The sequence below is a fragment of the Epinephelus fuscoguttatus genome, linkage group LG11 (assembly GCF_011397635.1).
Source record: "Epinephelus fuscoguttatus linkage group LG11, E.fuscoguttatus.final_Chr_v1".
NCBI lineage: Eukaryota > Metazoa > Chordata > Actinopteri > Perciformes > Serranidae > Epinephelus > Epinephelus fuscoguttatus.
In genome coordinates this window covers 30599281-30624552 of record NC_064762.1, presented here as the reverse complement: position 1 = coordinate 30624552, position 25272 = coordinate 30599281, and the positions used below count along the sequence as shown (strand labels likewise).

Genomic DNA, 25272 nt, shown 5'->3' with positions numbered 1-25272 from the left:
TGTGCAATCCACTATATTAAAAAGTATTATACTTATTAGTGAGTGCTGTCGAGTTTTTCTGCTTTGCTGTAACTTTTTGGACCGGCACCCAATTACACTTTGAGACTCTGGAGTGAGCATGCCAAGTTTGCTGAAGACTTATCTCCATACACAACAGTACTAGCCAGCTAGCCGTGACCTCTCCAAGATGGCGGCGACGTTGACGCACAGTAGCCACAGGAATGAGTCATCTATGATTATATATATCTATGGGGGGAGCCATGGCCCACATGATAGCCTAGCCTATATCCATCAACAGCAGAATGGAATATCTGAAATTCAGTCATGACTTTTAGTTTTGGTGTGCCACCCCAAGCTTTCAGTGGCCCCATCTGGCCACCCATATGAAACATTCCGGGGATGCCACACATTAGTTTATAATCACCTAAAAATAAGAATGTTTGTGTTCTTGTTACCTTGAGGCTCATTTATACCCCCTTTACATTTGAAAATAGATATGTCCCTTCCACTGGTTGAAAGCATCAATTCCCTTATATTTGCATGCATCCTGTTGGCATAGATACAGCCAATAGATGGCACTAGAGGGCAGAGTCAAAAGTTTCTAACTAAAACCAATGAGGTGGCAGTGGTGGAGATTGTAACATTGTACCTTTAAATGTGGGCAGTGTGTAGACAGCAGTGGTCTGTGTGGCCATTATTCACATCCCAACACATGGACAGAGAATTCACTGTCACTATATCACCAGTTTCAGTATATTCTCCAGTTGTATCACACTTGTACTACGCTTCACTGCCTCCACTATCTGCTGTGGTGCTCCATTTCATGCCAGTCCTTAAGCTTTCAGAAAATATGCACAAATACAGACAAAATGAACGCAGAGTATGGACAGAAGGCTCCATCCGTCTCCGTCTCTGTGTCTAATGTTGAGCATAAATGAGCTGTTTATATCTACATATGAAGTGTGTCCACTTCTGCAGAGTCTGCCATGTTTTAGAGTAGCCCAGAAGGGACATATCAAACATTGCAGACACGGTCATTTGCATTTTCACGTTTACACATTGGTCACTTGTCCTACTCACTTGGCACATGGGAGAAGTTCTGCATCCTCACCACTAGATGCCACTAAATCATTCACACTAGAACTTCGAAATGTGACTGAAGGAGTTTGGTCATCAGTCCGGTCAGAGAAGCAGATTCTCTCCACTGCATCTGTGAGATCTGTCACAGCCTGGCTCAAGGGAAGGACAAAGAGGAGAGGACAACACACAACTTTTAACTTCACATTTATTTCACAAAATATAAGTTTAATCAGTGCAATATGAAGTGTATAACTCAGTAACATCAGCTGTGCTTTGTGTGTTTGAATGTACAAGTGTAATGAACAAAGAAAGTAAACACAACAGGAAAAAAACCTAAAGCAGACAACAAACCATACACTCAGGGTGAGAGAGAGATCAACTGACTCCAGCAGCTTATATAGCTGAGGAGCAGCAGCACACAAGGTAGGAGTTCATCAGTGATGCCCTTCCTGCTTCCCTTCAAGGGACAGACAGCCAAAGCAGGAAGGCAAGAGGGCTGTCACACATCTCATCAGCGGTTCATGTCCGTCATCTCTACACTTACTCACAGCTTCCTCCTCTGCTGCTGTATTTTCAGACAGTCTCAGTAACACTTTATTTTAAGTGTCCTAAAGTTACTTAATATTTCCATAAAAGGGCTGCAGCTGTAATTTATCACAAAAAACAGTCCCTAGATGATTTCATGTGGTACTAAGCATAGAGGAAATTAAGACAGTTTCAAACATTAGATTTGTCGCATAACCTTTTATCAAAATATCTGCGTTTTAGCCAGTATGCCATAAACTGAAGGTGATCCTACTATTCAAGAACTATGGAGAATACATTTGCAAACAAATGAATATTGTGTGTCAGTTTTACAGTCATTTTAGCTGTTCTGGGGGGGGGGGATGACCCTTTATAAACTCTACACCTAAATCTGTAACTACTGTAGAATTTCCTGGTTCTTTCTGAAAAACTATAGAATAAAGAATGACCAAATCCCCTCTCTCTCTGCAGACTGATTTGAGTTTTTCTCAATCATACATCTTCAGTTGTTGCACAGGATTTTTTGTCAGTTTGCTGCAAAATTTTACCATAACTTTCTGATATTTCTCATTTGCTAATTATGAACAAGACCAAGAATCTACAGCCATTCTAGCAGCTCTGTGAGGCTGAACGGATGTCTCCTCATTTAGCATGCTAGCATGCTAACATTTGCTAATTAGCTCAAATTACAAAGTACAGCTGAGGCTGACCGGAAGGTGGCGTTGGAAAGATGGTGGGTGTCTGCAGAGCTGCAGAGTTGTGTTTTGTATGACTGTACTATGCATTTCACAGCGGAAAGTTAAGCTTCTTTGCTGTTGATGTTATATCTTAAATTCTGTAGCACTGAATTATTCAGGGTACAGAATGTAAAACTGTTCATACTTGTTCTTACCGTTGTTGTCCAGCAGAGACGTAACCAGTCATTGGTTATTTCTGTGATCAGCATTTTGTTTATGGTGTCGCACCATCATTCACTCACACACGCGCACACACGCACACGCACATGCACACATATCCACCTGTTATACATCTTTACTGGATGTTTTTGCCTGTATGCCCACTGGTTTCAACCTGTGCTCCACTTCTTGTTTGTTTTATATTGTTTTATTTTGTTCTTATGTATTTTGTTGGTCTTTAATTTTATTGTCTCTGTCTTACTTTATGCAGTCTTCTTTATTAACTGTTTATATGCCTCTGCACCTGTTTTCACTTGCTCTGTTATCACCGCATCACACAGTAAAGTTCTAAAATAAAAATAGGCTACTGTGGTGAGAATGAGCTGAGGGGAAGCCCTGGCTGGTGACGTCAGCAGCCGGGACTCCCTAATGACTCAATTTGATTCAGGTGTGACTGATTTTGCTGAGAAGAGGAGAGAACAAAAGACACTGACACGCTGCGATTCGTGTTGGAGCACCCGTTACTGCGGCACGGCACTCTGAGGGTGGGTGCTGTTCGCAGCAAGTTAGAACTGCCGGCCCCCCAAGAGTACCTTGCTGCAGTCAAGATGGCCGACAAGGCGCCGCCATACATCCAATCCATGCCGGAAGTCACAACCGGAAGTTGGTTAATCGCCGCTCGATCCCGGAAATATGACCGAGCTAAAACAAAAATAAAAGCTTAAAAAACACGTACGTTTACACATAACATAATTTTATGCATTTTGTGCAGTTACATGTTTATCGTAACGGTATAAGTGACTAGTTAATTGTCTCGCCACGACTTTATAGGCTACTGTAAAACTCAGAAGTTAGTTAAAAGCCTACAATAATATCACTAAGTTATAATGCTAACGTTTCATGGATTTAACTTTAATATCAACGTTATGAATACGAATGTAAATATTATGTTTGTGTGGTGGTGGCCACACACACACACACATACACACACACACACACATTCACAATAGGACTGAAGAATAACTAAAGTTAAATAAACTGAATTCTCAGATTAAATAAACTGAGAATTAATAAAAAATGAGAATTTACACAACCAAATAAACAGCACTTTCAGATTAGGCTGCAGTTGCAACATGCACACATGGTCACAACAAATGTCATACTTACTTTCACATTAGCATATGGTTAATATTAATTTATGTTAACAGTAAAAAAGAAGGCACTGTAGAGACTTCAGATACAACTCTGAGTCCTGCCACATCCAGAAATACTCGGACGACACTGCTATTGTGGCATGTATCAGGAATGGGCAGGAGTCTGAATATAGGGACCTGATAAAAGCCTTCAGTGACTGGAGTCACAAGAACTGTCTCCTACTGAACACCTCAAAGACCAAGGAAATGATTATAGATTTCTGCGGGTCCAAGCCCCCTCTTCAGCCAGTGAATACCTGTGGGATTGGTGGTGCCAAGTCATAAGTATCTGGGTGTACACCTGGATAATAATTTGGACTGGTCCCTACACATAGACGCTCTCTACAAAAAGGGGCAGAGCCACCTCTTTTTCTTAAGGAAGCTCAGATCTCTTGACATCTGTAGTAAGATGCTGCAGATGTTTTATCAGTCTGTGGTGGCAAGTGTGTTGTTTTATGCTGCAGTCTGCTGGGGAGGAAGGAAAATTGTTGTAGATTCATGGTGTATTAATCTGCCTCTGCTACAAATATCATTCAAACACTGTGCAGACACAGCTCCCACACCCCGTTTGTTCAAAGGCACAGAACAGCAGCTTAGAGAAATGACTTCAATCCTGCTGGTTGTATTTTCATCCACCAGGGATCTTCAGGGATGAGCGGGGACATCATGGGCACCACAATGGCGCCAGACATTTGTTACTGCAACAGAACAGGTATTTCCTGGGTCTAGAGATGTGTTCATTATCCAGTTTAGCTATTAAATGAATGCAATAATTATATTTTTCTATTGTCAGTCTTCTGTTAATTCTATTTTATTTCTGGAATCCAATAAAACACAATATTACACTATCATACTGGCAATAATAACTTCACTTGGAGTTCTCTTTTTTGTAAACAACGTCTTTACTGAGTTCAATCATGTCACAGCAGCTCAAGCTGTACAGATAGGAAGGAGAAAGTGACAGTAGGATACTGATAAAATTAAGCTAAAAATCAGAACATTTGTATATACATATCAGAATCAAAGATATACAAATATAACAAATATAAAATATAAAATATTAAGTACTAAATGGGCAGGGCTATACACACAAGACTACTTACAGTATATACACCTTTCACTTGTACATATATATGGGAGAGATATGGATATATGTGCAGGATAATTGTGTACAGAGTTGTACAATACACACATGGTGTGTAACATTAAGAATAAAAATACTAAGCAATGTACATACTAAGCCATGTAAGCAATGTAAACTATGCTTACATTTACGGATTGCACAGAATATTAGCAGCAGATTTTACAGTGCGATACACAGTGGAATAAATATTGCATAGAGATAAAAACAGTGTAAACATACAGTATTGCACGAGGTAGGAAGTAGAGTTATACAACAGACATAACAGTGCTACATTAAGTCGTGCACATGTGTAGAAATGTTTATGGCTCCAAGTATACCTGATGAAGGTCGTTCAGACCGAAATGTCGCTTTATTCAATAAATCAAGACAAAGCGAGACAGTGTGCGGAGTCTCCTAATTGTTCTTCGAGTTGAATTTTCCTCCGACGCACCTGTCACACACACTCAGGTGTGCACAGATTTTATTTTTTGGATGTTTTGATGAACATACCCTTGAAATGCACTGCATTTGCCTCATGATTCGCCAAGTGCCTCTGGATGACACTTTCGTTTTTGGTAGTGAATCTGGGGCGGAGAGGACATGCAAACACAGATGGCGACACGGTTGTGCACTTCAGCCTGTCGCCTTTTTCAATTATAGAAGGGTGCATCTGGAAGAAAAGAATATATCAGAATCAGAATCAGAATCAGAAATACTTTACTGATCCCCGGGGGGAAATTGTTAGTGTTACAGTTGCTCCTATTCAACAAAGACTGTAGTATAATATATAACATATAGAAATATAAAATGTACAACAATATGTACAATACAATAGAATATATGCAACAATCAGAATCAGAATCAGAATCAGAAATACTTTATTGATCCCCGAGGGGAAATTATTTATGTTACAGCAGTGGCACGCATACTAGTGTAAAAAAAAAAACAAAGTGTCGTTGCCATGGTGACATGATTGAAGGATGGATGAGGATGAGGAGGGATGTACACAGTCATAATAATGGCATGTGAAAACTCCTTTGGCAAATAACACGGCCTGAGTCCAACAGCCAACAGTTCTATGTCCGGGCAACAGATATGTTCCTTGATGGTAATAATAATGTGACCATATATATATATATATATATATATACCGTTATATATCTTACCGTCATATATATATATATACATATATATATATATATATATATATATAGTTATACACACACATACATATATATGTAAGAAATAAATATGCGCGTGTGTGTGTATAGGGTAATACACACACCAAAAACGCTGAAAAAATTGCCATACGACTTTGCCAAATCCATTAGCGTACTTTCTTTGGCTAAACTAACGTTAGCCCAGACCATCGAGTCAAGCGGAGAAACAGCCTTCACAAGACAGGACACTCTAATTCTTCGATGCATCGCATGTGTAAATATCACGAATTACATCTTAGAAACCATACCACACTCGTTGGATGATAATTAAAGGACTATTTTTCTTACCGTTCTCTCGTTCTCTGAACACAACCTGCTAATCAGTATGGCCGCGGAATAAGCAAAAAATTACACGAAGAAGAAACTTCCGCTTGGGACTTTCCAACTTTCCGGTATAGACTAGATATATGGCGGCGGCCATCTTGACTGCAGTTGGGTCCCTCTCACTGCCGGCGGTGAAGACAGGTAGCCAGGGGGGTTAGCTGTTCCTGCGTTAGGAGGTGAGGTCTGTTGCCTCCTGTAGTTAGATTAGGGCCGGGTTTAGAGAGTGCGGGAGCCGCTATCGCTCCGTGTGTTGCTGCCTGCTGTGACACTGACTGGCCGTGGCCGGATACTGTTCACGCCGTTCAACCAAGCCGTTTCCCCGGGGAGTGACGGTGACCCAAGCTCAGACCCCGGGGGAGGGTCTCGCCGGGCGGGCAAGTTAAGTATAACTGTTTGTAACTGTTATTAGTTGTATGACTGTATTTTTAGATTGTGTGTAGGTCGACCTATTTCATTGTTTTAACAGTGTGGAGAGGGAGGGCTATAGGGGAGGAACAACTCAGCTGGTGGGACACTCGTTGGGTTTAGGCCTGTATGTAGTGGGTTCTCAATCTGTGTGCTGTGTTGAGTTGCAGTGCCTCTTAAAGGGTGTAAAGTATGCCTTAATGGTCTGTGTGCAGGAGTCGCAAAATTAATTGGACCTGTTGTCCTGGGGTGACTGGTTGCCCCGTACTTTCCTGAGCTCTCCTCACTTTTTAGGAAATGTTTCCCTTTTGTGATGAATTAATAAAGATTATTTTTTGTATATTACTTACCCGCAACTGTGGTTATTTGAAGGGCTGACATAGCAGTACTTTCTGCTAAATTAGGAAAACCCGTATTTATTACAATATTGTAAAACCTCCAGAGCTCTGCTGCTGTTGTTACCCACATCCTCACCAAAACACTTCCTCTTCAGTTCTCAGAAAATAACACTGAGCTGCGATTAGCAACCAAATATTCTCAAACCAATAGATATCATCATCATTTTCCCCAGTACGACCACATTGCACCAGTGGCTTCAGATGTCAGATTCTGGTGGGCGAGGAGTTTGACTCATTTTTATGTTACAGCTGACACCATAAAGATTCCCTCTGTGAGAGATGTTTACATTTTGACCTGAAGCTTCTCTTATTGAGCTCTGACTAAAAAACGAGGTGTGGTCATCAGACAGAGCAACACATCTCCTTCACATCATCTGTAGGGCGGAGAACTCCCCCAAAAGCACATCAGTGGCTCATGTCCTTTATCTCCACACTGACCTGTGGCTCTTTGGCTGTTTAGATATTTAAATGAAACTCAGAGATGAAAAGCTTATCTGTCTACATCAATTCAACAACTTGAACAAAGATTAAAAAAAAAGATTAAAGTCACGGAAAGGAAATAACACTTACTGATAACGAGAAGTTACAGGAAGTAAACTCTGTACCAGGGGCGGACTGGCCATCTGGAGGTTCTGGAGAATCACAGGATGGCCGGTGGCCGCCACGCAGTCATCACCGTTTTTGTTTTGTTTTGTTTGGTTGGGTTTTTTTTGTTTTTGTTTTGTTTTTTCCCTTTTTCTCCCTAATAATCTACTGTTCCACGTCTAGTCCGCTAGGTGGCAGCCTTTAAATTGGATGCCAGCCGGCCCAAAGATATCTATGAGCCGGCGGGCCGCCAATCAAATTGAAGAAGGAAGCGCATACCGTATGCGCACCAGTTGTTGTGGGCTGGGCCGAGTCAAAGTCCAGGGCTGTTTTTTAGTCCCAGTCCGCCCCTGTCTGTATCTCTCTTGAAGAAGCATAAGATCAGAATTGTTGACAGTTGAGGATGTGAGGACGAGAGATAAAGACACAGAGGCACTATGGGTGAATTCAGATGGATTAACAAGACTTTATTTTTGATCCTCGTGCTGCAGTTTACAGGTAAGGACATACATAACACATACATGACTGAAAGAAACACTGCTGATAGTATTTCAGTAACTAAGTGAGACAGTTTGCTGTTTGTTATGATCATGGCATGTCGAGTGGATTCTTTTAAGGGACATTTGCTATTATTTGTTTTGTTTAATATTATTTTCATTGACAGCTGTGAACATGAAAGTCATATTCTTATCACAGTTTGTTTATACATATTTTCTCTCATCTTTAACAGCAGAAACTGGACAAACCCGCCTCTCCTTCACTGTCAGAGCTGGAGATGACGTCACTTTGCCTTGTGGAAATGTGATAAACAGTCACGATAAATGCAGAGGTACTTCTTGGCTTTCCAGTGGTTCTTTGGGGAAAACAGCAGAAGAGCTGATCAGTCATGGGCAGATTAGTAACAGTGTGATTGGAAAAGCTAAATCCAGCAGACTGAGTGTTACAGCAGACTGTTCTCTGGTTATAAAGAAGGTCACACATGACGATGTTGGACGTTACAGCTGCAGACAGTTCAGATCAGGACGACAAGTTTCAGACTCTCAGGTTGATCTGTCTGTTATCAACAGTGAGTATTTCCATCATAATGTTTTCAGCTCAAACTGTCTTGTTAGAACAATATACTGAAACATTACAATAATTATGATTACAGTGCTGAAGTTAATTTTACTCTTGTTGTCTTTCTCTCACAATATCTCCATCTTCACCAGTGACTGAACATGAGTTTGACAATATGGTCATCTTGGACTGCTCTGTGTGGACATATGAAGGGTGTGAACACACAGTGGAGTGGTTGTATGAGGGTGATAAGCGTGACGTTGGGATAACATTTCGTACCTGTGAAGTCTCTGTGTTATTTACTCCTCATCTTTATCCGAAGTCAGAGTATTATGAGTTACTGAAGTGCAACGTGACAGATAAAAAGAATGGAGAAACACTGCTGTGTGATGTTGGCCCTCAGTCCTCATATGAGAAAACAAGTACGTTTGGTTTTATTTGATGGATTTCAGTTTTTTAATATTAGGTTATTCTTTCTTTTTTAGTCCTTCAGATGGCAAACAACAGAAACATGTCTAAAAGCTGCTTTCAAATTCAATTTGTTCGAGACATTTATCTGTTTGTTTGCCTTTGTGTAATTTTAGTGTAGTACACTTTCTGTACACTGGGTGGCAGTAATCTACAATGGGGTTGCTTATATATTTACTTCGTGACATGCATATGTGATATAGCCTTGTGGCCACTAGGTGTCTATATAACGAAATACAACTTTTTCCAGCCATGCCCTGAGGACATGGATGGATTACTTAACAGGCCTACTGGGCACAGGCTCAAACTGTCAGGGGGCCACCTGGCCTTCACCTGCAAAATGTCACTGACATTAACACATACTGACCAGGAAGAGACTCAAAACCCACAAAAAGATGCGTAATTACTACAAAGAGATACAGAACCACCATAAAGTCTGCGTGTGGTGCTCTTATGTCAGAGAGATGGTGGGGCCCTGTGTATATTTCTGCCCAGTGGCCCACTGTCTCATAATCTGCTCATGTCTGAGGAAGACCCAGTGTGAGTCAACACTTGTCTGTGTTCTGCTTTTGTGATTTTTAACTGATGTGCTTAAAGTAATAAAGGCATTTTTACCATATATCCTTGGCTCAATGCTAGTGTGCCTTAAATAAGCTCAGTGGTTTCCCCTTTTCATATGTTGATTCTCTTTTAAATACAGGACATTAAATAGATCAGACACTGCAGCCAAAATGTTTTTATTCTAATTTTCAGGTTGGTGGAGGTACATTATTGTGTCTGTGGTTTTAGCAACACTCATAATTAGTGTTGTCACAGTCAACATATGGAAGAGAACTAAAGGTGAGATCATTTTTTATAAACAACATGGCTTAATTAATAAACCAGGATTTACAGTGTGGAAACTAAAATCGAGTCTTTTTTCTTGTTTTTTAAGGGAGCCACACAAAGATGGAGGGCGATGCTGTGAGTTTTAAAGCTGAGTCATCAAATGCTTGTGTTTCTGGTATTTCACGAACAGTACTGACAGTATTGTTTTGAATCTAAGTTGCTGCCACAGCTAGTTATTTATTTGTTCCATTTTATCTCAGTGTGTTGTGTTGTTTTTCACAGGTGCATCATGATGAAGATGAAGGTCCAGTCACCTATGAAAACATCGGAGAACCTTCTGCTTCCATCAGACTCCACTGATCAACTTCAACATCAGCTCACAACAAAAGAAGAAAAAACAATGTGTAACATAAATTTCAGTCATTTCTTAGATGTTAAAAAACTTAAGGCTAAATTGTTTTCCAGTTAAACTACTTAGACTTGATTTTAAGATTTTACTTGTTTCTTGTTAAGGTGAAGTTTTGCTTGAGTATTTTAATCTCTTTGTGTGCAGAACAAATTAATTCATTTTCATTTATAGCACTGTTGTGAACAGGTTAGTTGGGAGTCCAATATGTTTTGTTCACTTGTTGTGTTGGTATGAATGAGCTTTCAGCCTGCAGTGAATCTTTTTATTTTAACTGAGAATTATATAATCTGCAAATTAAAAAGTCCCTCATAACCACTCCTGCATTGTGTTTTGTGCAACTGTACCATACATTTTACAGTGGACATTTAATTTTCTTTGCTACACATATTATTTCTTAAACACTGTCAGACTGAATTATTCAAGATGCAGAGTGTAAACATGTTACTTGTTTTTCTGTCTAGCAATGACTGAGTGCCATCTTGTTTCTGTAGTCCTGCTGCATGCCAGATTGTTAATGGTTGAACTTTCTGGCACATTTTCTGTCACATAAAGAATACTTGGCCCTTGGCAACAAAAGCACAGGAAAATGATGTGGAGTTCCCCAAGGCTCCATTCTTGTGCCTCTTGTTTCAAACTGTACATGCTCACACATAAAAATAAAATGACAGTAGAACAGACATTCACATTTAAATTAAAATATCAGGATGATCAGAGCAGCAGCCATTTTTATGAGTACTGTTGCCATTGCACCCGTTGTAGTGAGCTAACTTCTGTATAAACAAACTAACTTGCAGCAAGTCGCCAGCTCATTGAGGTAAGAGACAGCACACAGATCAGCATATTTTTTACATGTAACTCTTTTGTTATGTCAAGTTTAAATCAAGTGTTTTACAGAGCTGTGCTGCTGTTGTTACCCACAGTCTCACCAAACACTTCACGTTCAGTTCTCAGACAATAACACTACGCTGCAATGAGGAACCAACAAAATCTTACACCACCAGATATCATCATTTTTCCACAGTATGACCATATTGCACCAGTGGCTTCAGGTGTCAAATTCTTGTGGGTGAGGAGTTTGACTAATTTTGGGGATTTTGTGCAGTGTCTCAAACATCACAATGAGCTGTTACTCAGCTTTATTTTAGGGCCATGATTGCAGAATTGCATTGCAACTTCCTTCCTCGTCTAACCTAACCCTACCCCACACTGGAAAATTAATGGAGGTATGTGTAATACACAATAATAAATACATGAATAAACATCTCTGTTAAATGCCACAATCATATAAACACAAGCTAAACAGTCGTCACTAACGTACTGTTTAGTCTTTCTTGCTGAATCAGCTACCCGGCCCGTTAGCTGTTACTGCTAACTGCTGTGGATGTGTGATTTGTGATAATGTTAGCTGCTAAACAAGAGGCTGTAGCCCAAAGTGGCTCCTGTCCCTGGTTTGGGGTGTGTGTGCTGTACAACCGTGTGTGTGTGGCCTAGCAGCTAAAGAGAGTCTGTGGCTTAGCAGCAGCTCATGGTTCAGCTGGGTGGTCATGTATATTACTGTGCTACTGGGTTAACTGCTAAGGGGAGTCTGTAAGGGTCTATGTCATTGGTCCGACAGCCCATTGGATCGACATCCCATTAGTCCGACTGTCTGCAGTGCTGATTGGCTCCCGACGGGCGTATTTCTACGTTGATGGTGCGCCGTGACCGGCTCTGGGTCAGCTGGGAAAGGCTTGAGGCTCACAGCTTATGTGTTTGTCACTTTCTTTTTCATTTTAACCCACACCATGATCTTTTCCTGACCCTAACCAAGTGGTTTTTGTGCCTTAACCTAACCAGACCTTAACCACAGGGCATCATGATGATTTCGGAACAACGGGACTTCGGAACAATGGGTTTAATATGGTCGTAACAATGGGATGTCGAACCAATGGGCTGTCGAACCAATGGGCAGCTCATTCTTTGGCTCAGTGTTTGTATACACCACTCAATCTCGTCATCACCCTCATAATTCACAACAAAACCAAAGTGGCTCCAAATGCCAGACCTGTAGGTTATCGGAGGATCTTTTATTTCTGGTCTGGTCATGGTGTTACTAACCATATTGGAACCAGCTAGCTTAGTGTAGCGTGGTTCCGAGCATGTCTGACTCCAGTAGAAATGTTTTGATTTGATGGTGGGAGGGACAGACAGCATGTCGCCTGTTTTGTTGGCACTGACAACATTAAACACTAATTACGATGTATATCCAATTATTTAATGTAATGTTCAGTTTGTAATGTGTACCATATCTATATATACGTATATATATATATACATATGTTAGATATGTATGTGTGTGTGTGTGTGTGTATGAATGACTAATTGTGATTGCTGATTCACAAGTTCATTGCTTTGATGCTGCACCTGGCAGGCCTAAATAAACCAGTTTTAATGTATATATGTTACTTTACATACTCCTGCTGGGTAGTTGGTGATTTTCCCTGTGGACCAGTAAAGCACTGTTGTTATTCTGATTTTTTTTTTTTATTGCTTATATTTTGTATTGTTAATCTGAATCTACAAAGTAAGTAGTAACTAAAGCTGTCAGATAAATATAGTGGAGTAAAAAGTACATTATTTCCCTCTGAAATGTAATGGAGTAGAAGCAAAAAGTAGCAGAAAATAGAAATATTGAAGTAAAGTAGAGGTACCTCAGATTTGCAGAAGTACAGTTATTAAGGCTCATCCAATGTATCACTGGGTCAGCTATACTGTACTGTAAGTAATACATCAGACAGATTATTGTCCTGTAAATGTAAGAGTAGGATTTATCAGTCAATCAATCAATCAATCAATCAATCATTACTGTGATTATTTATCACATGAGGTCATACAAGGTACAACTCAGTGAAATGTGATCCCGTCAGCTCCTTCAACTTATGCACTGATATTTAATCCTTTATTGCCTCTTAAGAGCAGAAATTTAGCACAAACATAGAGTGGAAGACAAAAACCATTCATTCATAACTGGTCTGTGATTTGAGTTTCACAAGCCACTTCATTGCAAGTCAGTCAAAATGGAGGAACAGTGCGGACAGTGAGGATTTCACAGAGCAAACAGAAAGTGCTGAGGTTGCTGAAGACGAGAAAATCAGCAAGAAACAAAGATGGTGTGACGACAGCAGCTCGGACACTTTCACCGTTACACCTGGCCACCATCTTGTTCACAGTAGTGGCCTTACTGATGTGGCTGAAGATGCAGGTGCTGCAGGACACATTAACAGCGAGGAGGAGGAGAAGGCAGAGGAGGAGGAGGACCCACAGCCAGGAGGATGAAGAAAGAGATCACAGCAAGACAGTGAGGAACAGGAGAGCTGCAGACGACGCAGATGTTAAGATGAGAGATAAAGACTGACACAGACAATGAGACAGTGGCACCCATCAGCTGATCGTCCTGGAGGGGGATCTCTCTTTGAGTGGGCCCTCCCAAGGTTTCTTCCTTCATTGGCCTCATAATGGGAGTTTTCTTCGCTCTCATTGAGGGTCGAAGGTCTGGGTGGGTGTCACTTTAATTTAGTCAGTTTTGTGTGTTAACTTTCAAAACTCTATCATGAAAACTCTGATGAAAAATGTTCCTGAAAGAACTTTTTATTCCATCATAAAGACGAGACATCGACAGGCCTAAAGGATGTTTCACTAGCTGTTAGCGTGAGTCGTTAGCTGTGATTGGACAATGAATAAGCAGCCGTGACTGTGATGGTGGAGCTGTTAATTGGATTTGCAGCATTTTTTTGTTGCAACAGTGGCTGTTAGCAGGTAGCTCTGCTTGCTGGCAGGTAACAGCAGCAAAGCTAGCAGCTGTCATCCACCAGCATTTACGTCCATTGATCCCTGCAGGACTTGAAATGACAAAAACTAAGTTCAAATAAAATAATTAACTTCAGCTTAAAGCTGCTACAAGGAACTTTTAACTGGATATGCAAAAGTCTCTCGTTTCTGCTGTCTGTGCGTGACCTACAACAGCAAATGAGGCCATCGGTGTGAAGATAAGCTATTTCTATAGAGTGTATATCCATACCTTTAGGAAACTGTCTACGGGTCCGCCCCAGGTCGCTTCCAGGACGAAACGATTTACGGCACTCGCTATTCCTCCTCCTCGGCCCGACCTCCGCGGGGAGTTAAAATAGCAGCAATCATCGGGTAAAAGTTCTGTGAAAGCACTGGACTCACCAACAGTCAGCCAGAGAGGCCACAGGTTGCGCAGATTCACCCCGCGGAACCGGGGACGAGGAGAGCAGGGGCCGCGGGGCTGGAACACCTCATCCGGGCCAACAACAGGTACCAGCCAGGCGTCGACAGGGTCCAGTGAGTGCCGAGAAATAAAGAGGAGAGGCACCGCTTCATACTCAGTCCAAGAAGCTGTGGAAGTGCTCGCCAAACAGGCCTTCAACCTTACCAGCCGACCGCTGCGTTTACCCCGGCGGCAGTGGCGCTTACGCCGGAGAGGTGGAGCTGGGGCACGGCAGAGGTGAGCTGGGATCCCTGATAGGAGCGGGGGGAAAAGTTTTCCCATCTTGTTATTTCATTCATCCCCAAAACAAACACATGCGCGAGCCAGGTAAGGGTCTTTACGACAATACGCGCTAGAGCTCATGGGAAATGTAGGCTTCATTCTGGCAAAACACTACCGCTTTTGTCCACAGGGTCGCCAAAATCAACTCAAAATGAAAGTTCCTTGTCGGGGCTTTAAGTTGTATTGTTAATATTTCCTATATCTGTGGTACCTCGTGCATGATTACAATAACTGAGACGTTCACAGAGGTCTACAGCTCTTCTGACTACCCAGCAATAAGCATAAGCAATAAGATGGATAGTTAGGTAAGGCTTGTATCTCCACCTCCTAGCCTTTAGCTTAGCTCCTGCTCTGCAGCCTCTGAACGGCTTCCTCAGCTCAGCCAGTATCGGGTGTCTGACTCCATGAGTGGTTCTTCTCAGAGCCAGAAGATCATCCCTGTTGTACACGACTTTACTCATCACATTGGAAAGGATATCAATGATTAAAAAAAAAAAAAAAAAAAACAGACTCAAATGTGATTCAAAAACAGGAACTTCTCAGACTTGCTGCCACTCTGACCAGTGCATCTTTAAAAAGAAAAAAGAAATAAAAAAGGATAAAGATAGCATGTTAGCATGGGAACATTTGCTAACTAGTTCAAATTCCAAAGTACACTGGTTGATTGAAATGTCATTAGTGTGCAGGTATTTAGTGATAAATCAAAGTCTTGGAAAAATTCAAATTTTAACTTGTTAAAATTTTCAAACTCAAGGTGGTGGAGAAACCTTGAGATCAACAAATTCATTAGCAATCATCATCTTGGCACCATGAATGTCTGTACAACCTTTGATGCTTTATTTGTTTCCCACTGACTGCATCTAACAACAACTAAACAAACAACATAAGTAACTAAATTTTTTATTGCATGTACATATTTCTTAAATGACAGCCCTGAAGGATTTCTCGAAGCTCTGACTGTTGACCATATGTCAGCAACATGTTTAGAAATTCACTCTGAGTGATGATTTTAACTGTAAAAATGTTTGTGTCATTTGTTTTGTTCATGCTTTGTATTTAAATAAAGAACGTGGCTTTCAAACAGTTACGTAAGTGTGACTTCAAGTGAATTCATCCTCCACCATGGACAGCAACATTACAAACCCCTCCATACATTAGTGTCTGAACTCACTCTTAATTCTTGTTTTGGCAAACATCTTGATTTGATCTAAACATGCTGCAGGAAGGTGTCTGATCACCAGTGAGGCTTCTTGATTCACCTGGTGGAAGGTGGCAGTGGAAAGATGGTGGGTGTCTGCAGAGTTGTGTTTTGTATGACAAGTAAGTTCCTTTGCTGTTGATGTTATATCTTAATTTCTGTAAAACTGAATTATTCAGGGTACAGAATGTAAAACTGTTCATACGTGTTCTTACTGTTATTGTCCAGCAGAGATGTAACCAGTCATTGTTTATTTCTGTGATCAGCAGTTTGTTTATGGTGGTAATTTCTGGAAAAATTTCCACTTTGGTTTAGGTCTAATTTACAAAGATAAACTGTTGGGCCTCTTCTTTCAAAAGAAGAAGTTATATTTAGCAAAAGAAGAAGGTCAGTGGCCACTGCTACAGCTCAACTCACCATTAGAGGGTAAAACCTCCAGAGCTCTGCTGCTGTTGATACCCACATCATGACCACAACACTTCCCCCTTCAGTTCTGACAAGATAACACTGAGCTGCAATGAGGAACCAACAAATTCTCAAAACTAGAATATCATCATAATTTTCCCAAGTACGACCACATTGCACCAGTGGCTTCAGGTGTCAGATTCTGGTGGGCGAGGTGACAGAGCAACACATCTCCTTCACACCATCTGTAGGGCGGGGAACTCCCCCAAAAGCACATCAGTGGCTCATATCCTTTATCTCCACACTGACCTGTGGCTCTTTGGCTGTTGGCTGAAAAACTTGAAGAAAGATTAAAAAAAGATTAAAGTCACAGAAGGGAAGTGACACTATTAATGGGAAGTAAACTCTGTATCTCTCTTAAAGAAGCATTAGGTCAGAATCGTTGACAGTTGAGGATGTGAGAACGAGAGATAGAGACACAGAGGCACTATGGGTGAATTCAGATGGATTAACAAGACTTTAATCTTTACTAGATTTTTGATACTCTTGCTTCAGTTTACAGGTAAGGACATACACAACACATACATGACTTTAAAAAAAATGACTCATAGTAGTTCAGTAACTAACGTTGATTTAAGTGAGACAGTTTACTGTTTGTTATGACCATGTGAAAAGGACATTTACTGCTGTTTGTTATATTTCATATTTTTCTCACACATAACTGTGAACATAAAATTCATGTTCTTATCACAGTTTGTTTATATATATAAATCCTCTCTCATCTTCAACAGCAGTAACTGGACAAACCCGCCTCTCCTTCACTGTCAGAGCTGGAGATGAAGTCACTTTGCCTTGTGGAAATGTGATAAACAATCAGGATAAATGCAGCGGTACTTCTTGGCTTTCCAGTCGTTCTTTGGGGAAAACAGCAGAAGAGCTGATCAGTCATGGGCAGATTAGTAACAATGTGATTGGAAAAGCTAAATCCAGCAGACTGAGTGTTACAGCAGACTGTTCTCTGGTTATAAAGAAGGTCACACATGACGATGTTGGACGTTACAGCTGCAGACAGTTCAGATCAGGACAACAAGTTTCAGACTCTCAGGTTCATCTGTCTGTTGTTACCCGTGAGTATTTCCATCATAATGTTTTCAGCTCAAACTGTCTTGTTAGAACAATATACTGAAACATTACAGTAATTATGATTACAGTGATGAAGTTAATTTTACTCTTGTTGTCTTTCTCTCACAATATCTCCATCTTCAACAGTGACTGAACGTCAGAGTGATGTTCTGGTCATCTTGTTCTGCTCTGTGTTGGCATATGAAAGGTTGGCAAATGAAGGGTGTGAACACACAGTGGAGTGGTTGTATGAGGGTAATAAGAGTGATGTGGAGATATCACTGCATACCTGTTCATCCACTTTAAGATTTATTCCTCATCCTAATCAGAAGTCAAAGTATTATGAGTCACTGAAGTGCAATGTGACAGATAAAAAGAATGGAAAAACACTGCTGTGTGATGTTGGCCCTCAGTCCTCATGTGAGAAAACAGGTACGTTTGATTTTACTTGATGGATTTGAAATTGTATTATTGCATTATTTTTTCTTGCTAAGTCTCTTCAGATGCTAAAAAAGAAGTATCTTATCGCAACATCTGTTGTGTTTTGTTATTTCATATCATATTTAACAGGAAGCACATCAGCAGGAAGAAACAATACAACATCTGCTCCAAAACAAGGTAATGACTTACCACTTCTCTCTCATTATGAAGTTTGCAGCCAGCCTGAGGTATGAAAGTGAGACTGACACCTGGCTGTGGGTGGAGATATTATCTTATCCACACACATCTGATTCTGAAACCTTGGTATTTCTTAACTTCTCAGAGTGGATTGGATTTGGTGAAGAAAGAATGTAGAAAAAAAGCATTTTTCAAAGAGTATCATGAGAGGCTGAGTAAAAGAATGATTATTCAGATGTGCAAAAAAGTATGAAAAATGTGAATAGTCTTTAGTGATAAGACCCCATCTTGATGTGATATACTTTAAGGGGGGTCCTGAAGTAGGATAGGGAACACCTCCTATGGAGTCTAGATGCTGATGGTGGTGGTGGTGGTGGTGATGAAGAGGGTGCTGGGGATACTGATGTGATGAGGAGGGGACTTTTGATGAGCTCCGTGCTCTGGATACAATGACTGGAGGTGGATGTGGAGGAGGAGGGTGCGCCCATTCTGCCAAAGTGAAGTGTCTAAGATTTAGGGAATTTGGTGTCATCTAGTGGTGAATTGCATATTGCAACCAGCTTAAGCTTCTCCCGGCTAGAATTGACCTTTTACTAAGCCCTGCCCATTTGTGATGGGGTCCGACAAGCTGATGGAGTAAGCATGGAGCCAACACTGTCACTAACTGCACTCCCTGAAGAAATATTATCGTAATTTTTGGGAAAATGAAACAGTGATTCCAGAGAGAAGCAGACAGAGGGGTCTACAGTCTGTGTTTGAAGGATATATCCAGGACGTCAAACTAACTCAGCAGCAACAACAGGTTAAAAAGACAAAGATAGTTAGAAGCTAAAGCCGAACTATAGGCTACAGATCACAGTGTAAAAGTGAACCACCACATCACTGCTGATCGACACACAAGACAATGAATATAAAGAGAAACTTCACCAATATTGAACCAGCTGTGTGGCATCACAGTGTGTGCAGATGAACGGTGTTTGGCTTCACCCCCATGCCGCTGCCAGCACCCGGACTTCTGCCACCAGATGGGCAGGGATCTCTGGGCGAAGTCAAACAACGTTCATCTGTGCACACTGTGATGACACACAGCTGGTTGAATATCAGCAAAGTTTCCCTGCTTCCCTTCACTGGTTCCTGTACAGCAGGGTCGGTCTTTATTCACTGTTATAATCATTAAACGCAAAAGCAGCATGTGTATACATTCAGTAGGCTATATCTTCAGTAGCTAGCTAGCTAGCCCTACACTTTTCAGGGTTTGATTTTGGTTTTGGAACAGGGAAGAAATGTATATCTGTTTTTACAACCTCTCTCGAGGCCTGTACTTACCCAGGATATCTCCTCATTATCTGGTTTGACTAAACCTAACATTTGCCATCTGGATAACCAGTACTACAAAGCTGGTTATCAACTAGTTCAGTCAACCCTGGGTTTTCTTATCCAGCCATGGGCGCATTCATGTGAAAGAGGCAGGGCTGTTAATTGCAAGTGACATCATCAGAACCATGAATGAAGTAGGCTGCTTCATATCATATGAGATGAAACGGTACTTTGATTACGAGACAGTAAAATGTCAATGATGTAGGATGTGTATGATACTGTGTAATCTTAAATAGCAAAATCAAGGGAGTGTTGGAGGATTGGTGGTTTGAACAGGTGCCCTATGCATTAAAACGTAGTCCTTGCTGCAACAGCCGCAAGCTCAACTCCATCCTGCGGCCCCTTGCTGCATGTTGTTCCCTCTCTGTCCACCACATCACCACTATGCTGTCCTATCTTTAAAGGCAAAAAAGCCCAAAGTACAATCTTTAAGAAGAAAAAAAAATAGGAAAATTGAGAAACAGTGAAAACACTATCCCAAAACTTAAATCATGTGCAGGTATATAGGTAAATATTCACCTGTTTCCCCACAGTCTACTTGTGGTGGATTTACTTTGTGACATGCTGATGTAATAAAGCCTCCTGGCCACTAGGTGTCTATGTAATGGATCACAACTTTCCTCTCTGGTTGACTCCTTTTTCCCGCCATGCCCTGACGACATGGATGGATAACTTTACAGGCCTGAAGGCAGGGCCAAACTGTCAGGGGGCCACCTGGCCTTCACCTGTAATAAAGGCATTTTAACCATATATCCTTGGCTCAATACTAGTGTGCCTTAGCTCAGTGGTTTTCCCTTTTCATATGTTGATTCTCTTTTAACTACAGGACATTAAATAGATCAAACACGGCAGCCAAAATGTTTTAAATGTTTTTATTCTAATTTTCAGGTTGGTGGAGGTACATTATTGTGTCTGTGGTTTTAGCAACACTCGTAATAAGTGTTGTCACAGTCAACATATGGAAGAGAACTAAAGGTGAGATCGTTTTTATAAACAACATGGCTTAATAAACCAGGATTTACAGTGTGGAAATGTAAATCGATTCTTTTTTCTTGTTTTTTTTTTGTTTTTGTTTTTGTTTTTTTTTAAGGGAGCCAAAAACAGATGGAGGACGATGCTGTGAGTTTTAAAACTGAGTAATAATGCTTGTGTTTCTGGCATTTCACAAAAAGTACTGACAGTATTGTTTTGAATCTAAGTTGCTGCCACAACTATAGTTATTTATTTGTTCCATTTTATCTCAGTGTTGTGTTGTTTTTCACAGGTGCATCATGATGAAGATGAAGTTACAGTCACCTATGAAAACGTCGGAGAACCTTCTGCTTTTATCAGACTCCACTGATCCAACTTCAACATCAGCTCACAAGAAAAAACAGGGGCGTCGGTGGTTCACGCTTAACTGTCCTAACTATAAAGACAAAAATGCCCCAAAAAATATCTTAAAGAAAAAAGACAATATGGGCGGCACGGTGGTGTGGTGGTTAGCACTCTCGCCTCACAGCAAGAGGGTTGCCGGTTTGATCCCAGGCATGGGAGCCCTTCTGTGTGGAGTTTGCATGTTCTCCCCGTGTCAGCGTGGGTTCTCTCCAGGCACTCCGGCTTCCTCCCACAGTCCAAAGACATGCAGATTGGGGACTAGGTTAATTGGTAACTCTAAATTGTCCGTAGGTGTGAATGTGAGCGTGAATGGTTGTTTGTCTCTATGTGTCAGCCCTGCGATAGTCTGGCGACCTGTCCAGGGTGTACCCTGCCTCTCGCCCGATGTAGCTGGGATAGGCTCCAGCCCCCCCGCGACCCTCAAGAGGATGAAGCGGTTAGAAGATGAATGAATGAATGAAAAAGACAATATGTAGCATAAATTCAAGTTGTTTCTCAGATGTTAAAAAACTTAAGTCTAAATTAAACTACTTAGACTTGATTTTAAGATTTTACTTGTTGCTTGTTAAGGTAAAGCTTTGCCTGAGTATTTTAATCTCTTTGTGTGCAGAACAAATTATTTCATTTTCATTTATAGCACTGTTGTGAACAGGTTAGTTGAGAGTCCAATATGTTTTGTTCACTTGTTGTTGTGTTGGTATGAACGAGCTTTCAGCCTTCAGTGAATCTTTTTATTGTAACTGAGAATTATATAATCTGCAAATTAAAAAGTGCCTCATAACCACTCCTGCATTGTGTTTTGTGCAACTGTACCATACATTTTACAGTGGACAGTTAATTTTCTTTGCTACACATGTTATTTCTTAAACACTGTAAGACTGAATTATTCAGGATACAGAGTGCAAACCTGTTCTTACTTGTTTTTCTGTCCAGCAATGACTGAGTGCCATCTTGTTTCTGTAGTCCTGCTGCATGCCAGATTGTTACAGTAATGGTTGAACTTTCTGACACATTTTCTGTCACATAAAGAATACTTTGTGTCCCTTGGCAACAAAAGCACAGGAAAATGATGTGGAGTTCCCCAAGGCTCCATTCTTGTGCCTCTTGTTTCAAACTGTAAATGCTCACACATAAAAATAAAATAACAGTAGAACAGACATTCACATTTAAATTAAAATATCAGGATGATCAGAGCAGTGGCCATTTTTATGTGTACTGTTGCCATTGCACCCGTTGTAGTGAGCTAACTTCTGTAGGCTATAAACAAACTAACGTGCAGCAAGTCGCCAGCTCATTGAGGTAAGAGACAGCACACAGATCAGCATATTTTTTTTTACATGTAACTCTTTTGTTATGTCAAGTTTAAATGAAGTGTTTTACAGAGCTGTGCTGCTGTTGTTACCCACATTCTCAAAAAAAAACTCAGCCAAAAATCGAGTGATAATTGTACACCAGAAGACCAGCAATTTGACCTCAGACAAGTCACCTCTCCTATAAATGAATACATAAATGATTTGTTTACTTTGGAAGAAATACAGCTAATGGTAAAAAAATTAAAAAATAAAAAAGCAAACGGTATTGATGATGTTATAAATGAATATATAAAGAACTCCCCTTTGGAAGTGTTGAACATTGTCGTTATTTTTTTTAATTTGGTACTGATAACAGGTATAGTCCCCACTGACTGGTGCTTTGGAGTGATAAAACCACTATACAAAAACAAGGGACCAGTAAATGATCCTGAAAATTACAGAGGTATTACTTTACTTAGTTGTATTAGTAAGCTTTTTACGGCTGTTATAAACTAACTGCTTATATAGAGTCTGAAAGAATTCTTGGAGAAGAGCAGGCAGGGTTTAGGAAAGGCTTTTCAACCCTTGACCATATTTTTGTTCTTCACTCACTGGTTGAATGGTACCTGCATAAGAAAAAAAGACTATATTGTACTTTTGTTGATTATAAAAAAGCATTTGATTTGGTAGATAGGTCATCATTATGGCTTAAATTAGTTGCACTTGGTATAAATGGAAGGGTATTAAATGTGATACATAATATTTATGAGAATGCCAAATCTTGTGTTAGAGCTGGTTATGATTTATCTGAACAATTTGTATGTAATGTAGGAGTGCGTCAGGGGGATAATTTATCACCACTATTGTTTGCACTATATTTAAATGACTTTGAAAAATATGTGAGTCAATGGTACAAAGGACTTCAACTTTTCTCAACTGAATGCCGCAATGTGATGAATGGTGAAATAGGGATATATTTGAAATTATATGTCCTGCTTTACGCGGATGATACGATTGTACTGGCAAAGACTCCTTCAGAATTGATTCCTATTGTAAAAACTGGTATTTAACTGTTAACACAGACAAAACAAAGGTTGTTATTTTCTCTAGGGGGAAATTACGGATACTCCCAGAATTTAAGTTTGGTTCAGATAAATTAGAAGTTACTTTTGAGTATGACTATCTTGGAACGTTATTTAATTTTAATGGACGATTTGATAAAGCAATAGCTGAGCAAGTTAAACTAGCTAAAAGAGCTTTATTCTCCTTGGAAAACAGAGTTACTAGATTACAGTTACGTGTTGATATACAATGTGAGTTATTTGACCAGCTTATAGTGCCTATTCTTTTATATGGAAGCGAAGTCTGGGGATTTCATAAACTTGACCAATTGAAATGCTTCACAGATCTTTTTTGAAACGTTTACTTAATGTTAATAAACGCACAGCAAATTGTATTATTTGTGGAGAGTTTGGTCGAAATAGTCTAGATTTAAAGGTAAACATAAGAATGATTAACTTTTGGGTACATTTAATTAGTCATAATACAACAAAAATCTCTTTGATTGTGTTTATTGTTTTCAAGATTTTGTATGATGACAATATTTTTAAGTGTAAATGGATTTCCAAAGTTAAAAATATTCTTGATGATTGTGGTTTATCATACTTATGGCATGATGCTGGACAGATGAACCGTAAGTATTAAAAATTAATGACTGAACGTAGATTATCTGACATGGAATTACATAGCATGAGAAATTACAAAGCAACCCTTTATGTGATAGTTATAAATTGTTTAAAACGGATTTCAGTTTTGAACCTTATTTGATTATGTTAAGACCTGCCGAAAGTTTCGGCAGGTCTTAACAAACTTTTGTCCAAGTTTCGGTGTGGAAATCGTAAGTTACCTATCTCTGAGCGCAGGTATGACCGTGAAAATGTCCTTCGGCAATGTGCTCTTTGTTTGACTGGAAATCGAGGAGACGAATATCATTATGTACTTGTGTGTTCTTTTTTTAACAAAGAGAGAAGATAGCTGGTTGGACAGTTCTATAGAGTAAATCCAAATATTTATAAGTTTCAAAAGTTAATGTCATCTCAAAAAGTAAAGGTCTTGTCAAATTTGTTGAAACTTTTAAGCAAAATCCTGAATAGTTTCTCTTGATTTGCTTTGACTTGTACATATGTACACTAATTCTGTTCTATTTATTTTGTTGGACATTGGTTGCCGCCTACTCTGATTTTTTAATGTTATTTTTGTCTGTCCCTTATACCCCGGGGAGGGGTCAAAAGGAAATAACTTTCCTTCCCCTTCAGTTCTCAGACAATAACACTACGCTGCAATGAGGAACCAACAAAATCTTACACCACCAGATATCATCATTTTTCCATAGTATAACCCTGTTGCACCAGTTGCTTTGTGATGTCACAAACATCACCATGAGCTGTTACTCAGCTTTATTTTAGGGCCATGATTGCAGAATTGCATTTGCAACTTCCTTCCTTGTCTAACCTAACCCTACCCCACACTGGAAAATTAATGGAGGTATGTAATATACAATAATAAATACATGAATAAACATCTCTGTTAACAACAATACATTTAAGAATGGCCGCTGCTCTGACCATCCTGAAATTTTAATTTAAATGTGAACATCTGTTCTACTGTCATTTTCTTTTTATGTGTGAGCAGAGTTTGAAACAAGAGGCACAAGAATGGAGCCTTGGGGAACTCCACATCATTTTTCTGTACTTTCGTTACCAACAGACACAAATTATTCTCTATGTGACAAAAAATGTTGCCAAAAATTTCAGCCAGGAAC

The 25272-nt window shown here is 40.0% G+C and overlaps 2 protein-coding genes across 7 annotated transcripts in view; both read left to right on the top strand.

The window, feature by feature from the left end:
• The first annotated feature begins 6814 nt into the window (after positions 1–6814).
• Positions 6815–10820, top strand: LOC125896888 (uncharacterized). 3 transcript variants are annotated; one of them, XM_049589846.1, is made up of 6 exons: positions 6815–8247; positions 8483–8815; positions 8958–9227; positions 10027–10113; positions 10208–10236; positions 10384–10820. In XM_049589846.1, the coding sequence occupies exons 1-6, from the start codon at positions 8187–8189 to the stop codon at positions 10459–10461; spliced, it is 858 nt and encodes a 285-aa protein (XP_049445803.1). In that variant the 5' UTR covers positions 6815–8186; the 3' UTR covers positions 10462–10820. The 3 variants fall into 3 exon arrangements, with proteins under 3 accessions (XP_049445803.1, XP_049445802.1, XP_049445804.1); XM_049589845.1 differs by having other exon boundaries at positions 6817–8247; positions 8480–8815; XM_049589847.1 differs by lacking the exon at positions 8958–9227 and having other exon boundaries at positions 6817–8247; positions 8480–8815.
• A 6149-nt stretch (positions 10821–16969) lies between these two features.
• LOC125896873 (uncharacterized) overlaps positions 16970–25272 on the top strand; it is a 36850-nt gene continuing 28547 nt past the window's right edge. Inside the window, exons 1-7 of one of the 4 annotated variants that reach the window (XM_049589814.1) lie at positions 16970–17227; positions 17457–17792; positions 17935–18219; positions 18358–18405; positions 20671–20757; positions 20873–20901; positions 21047–21927. In XM_049589814.1, the coding sequence (XP_049445771.1) occupies positions 17155–17227; positions 17457–17792; positions 17935–18219; positions 18358–18405; positions 20671–20757; positions 20873–20901; positions 21047–21124 (936 nt within the window). In that variant the 5' untranslated portion in view covers positions 16970–17154 and the 3' untranslated portion in view covers positions 21125–21927. Of the gene's footprint in view, positions 17228–17456; positions 17793–17934; positions 18220–18357; positions 18406–20670; positions 20758–20872; positions 20902–21046; positions 21928–25272 lie in introns of those variants that run through there. The other 3 variants (XM_049589811.1, XM_049589810.1, XM_049589813.1) reach the window with 3 other exon arrangements.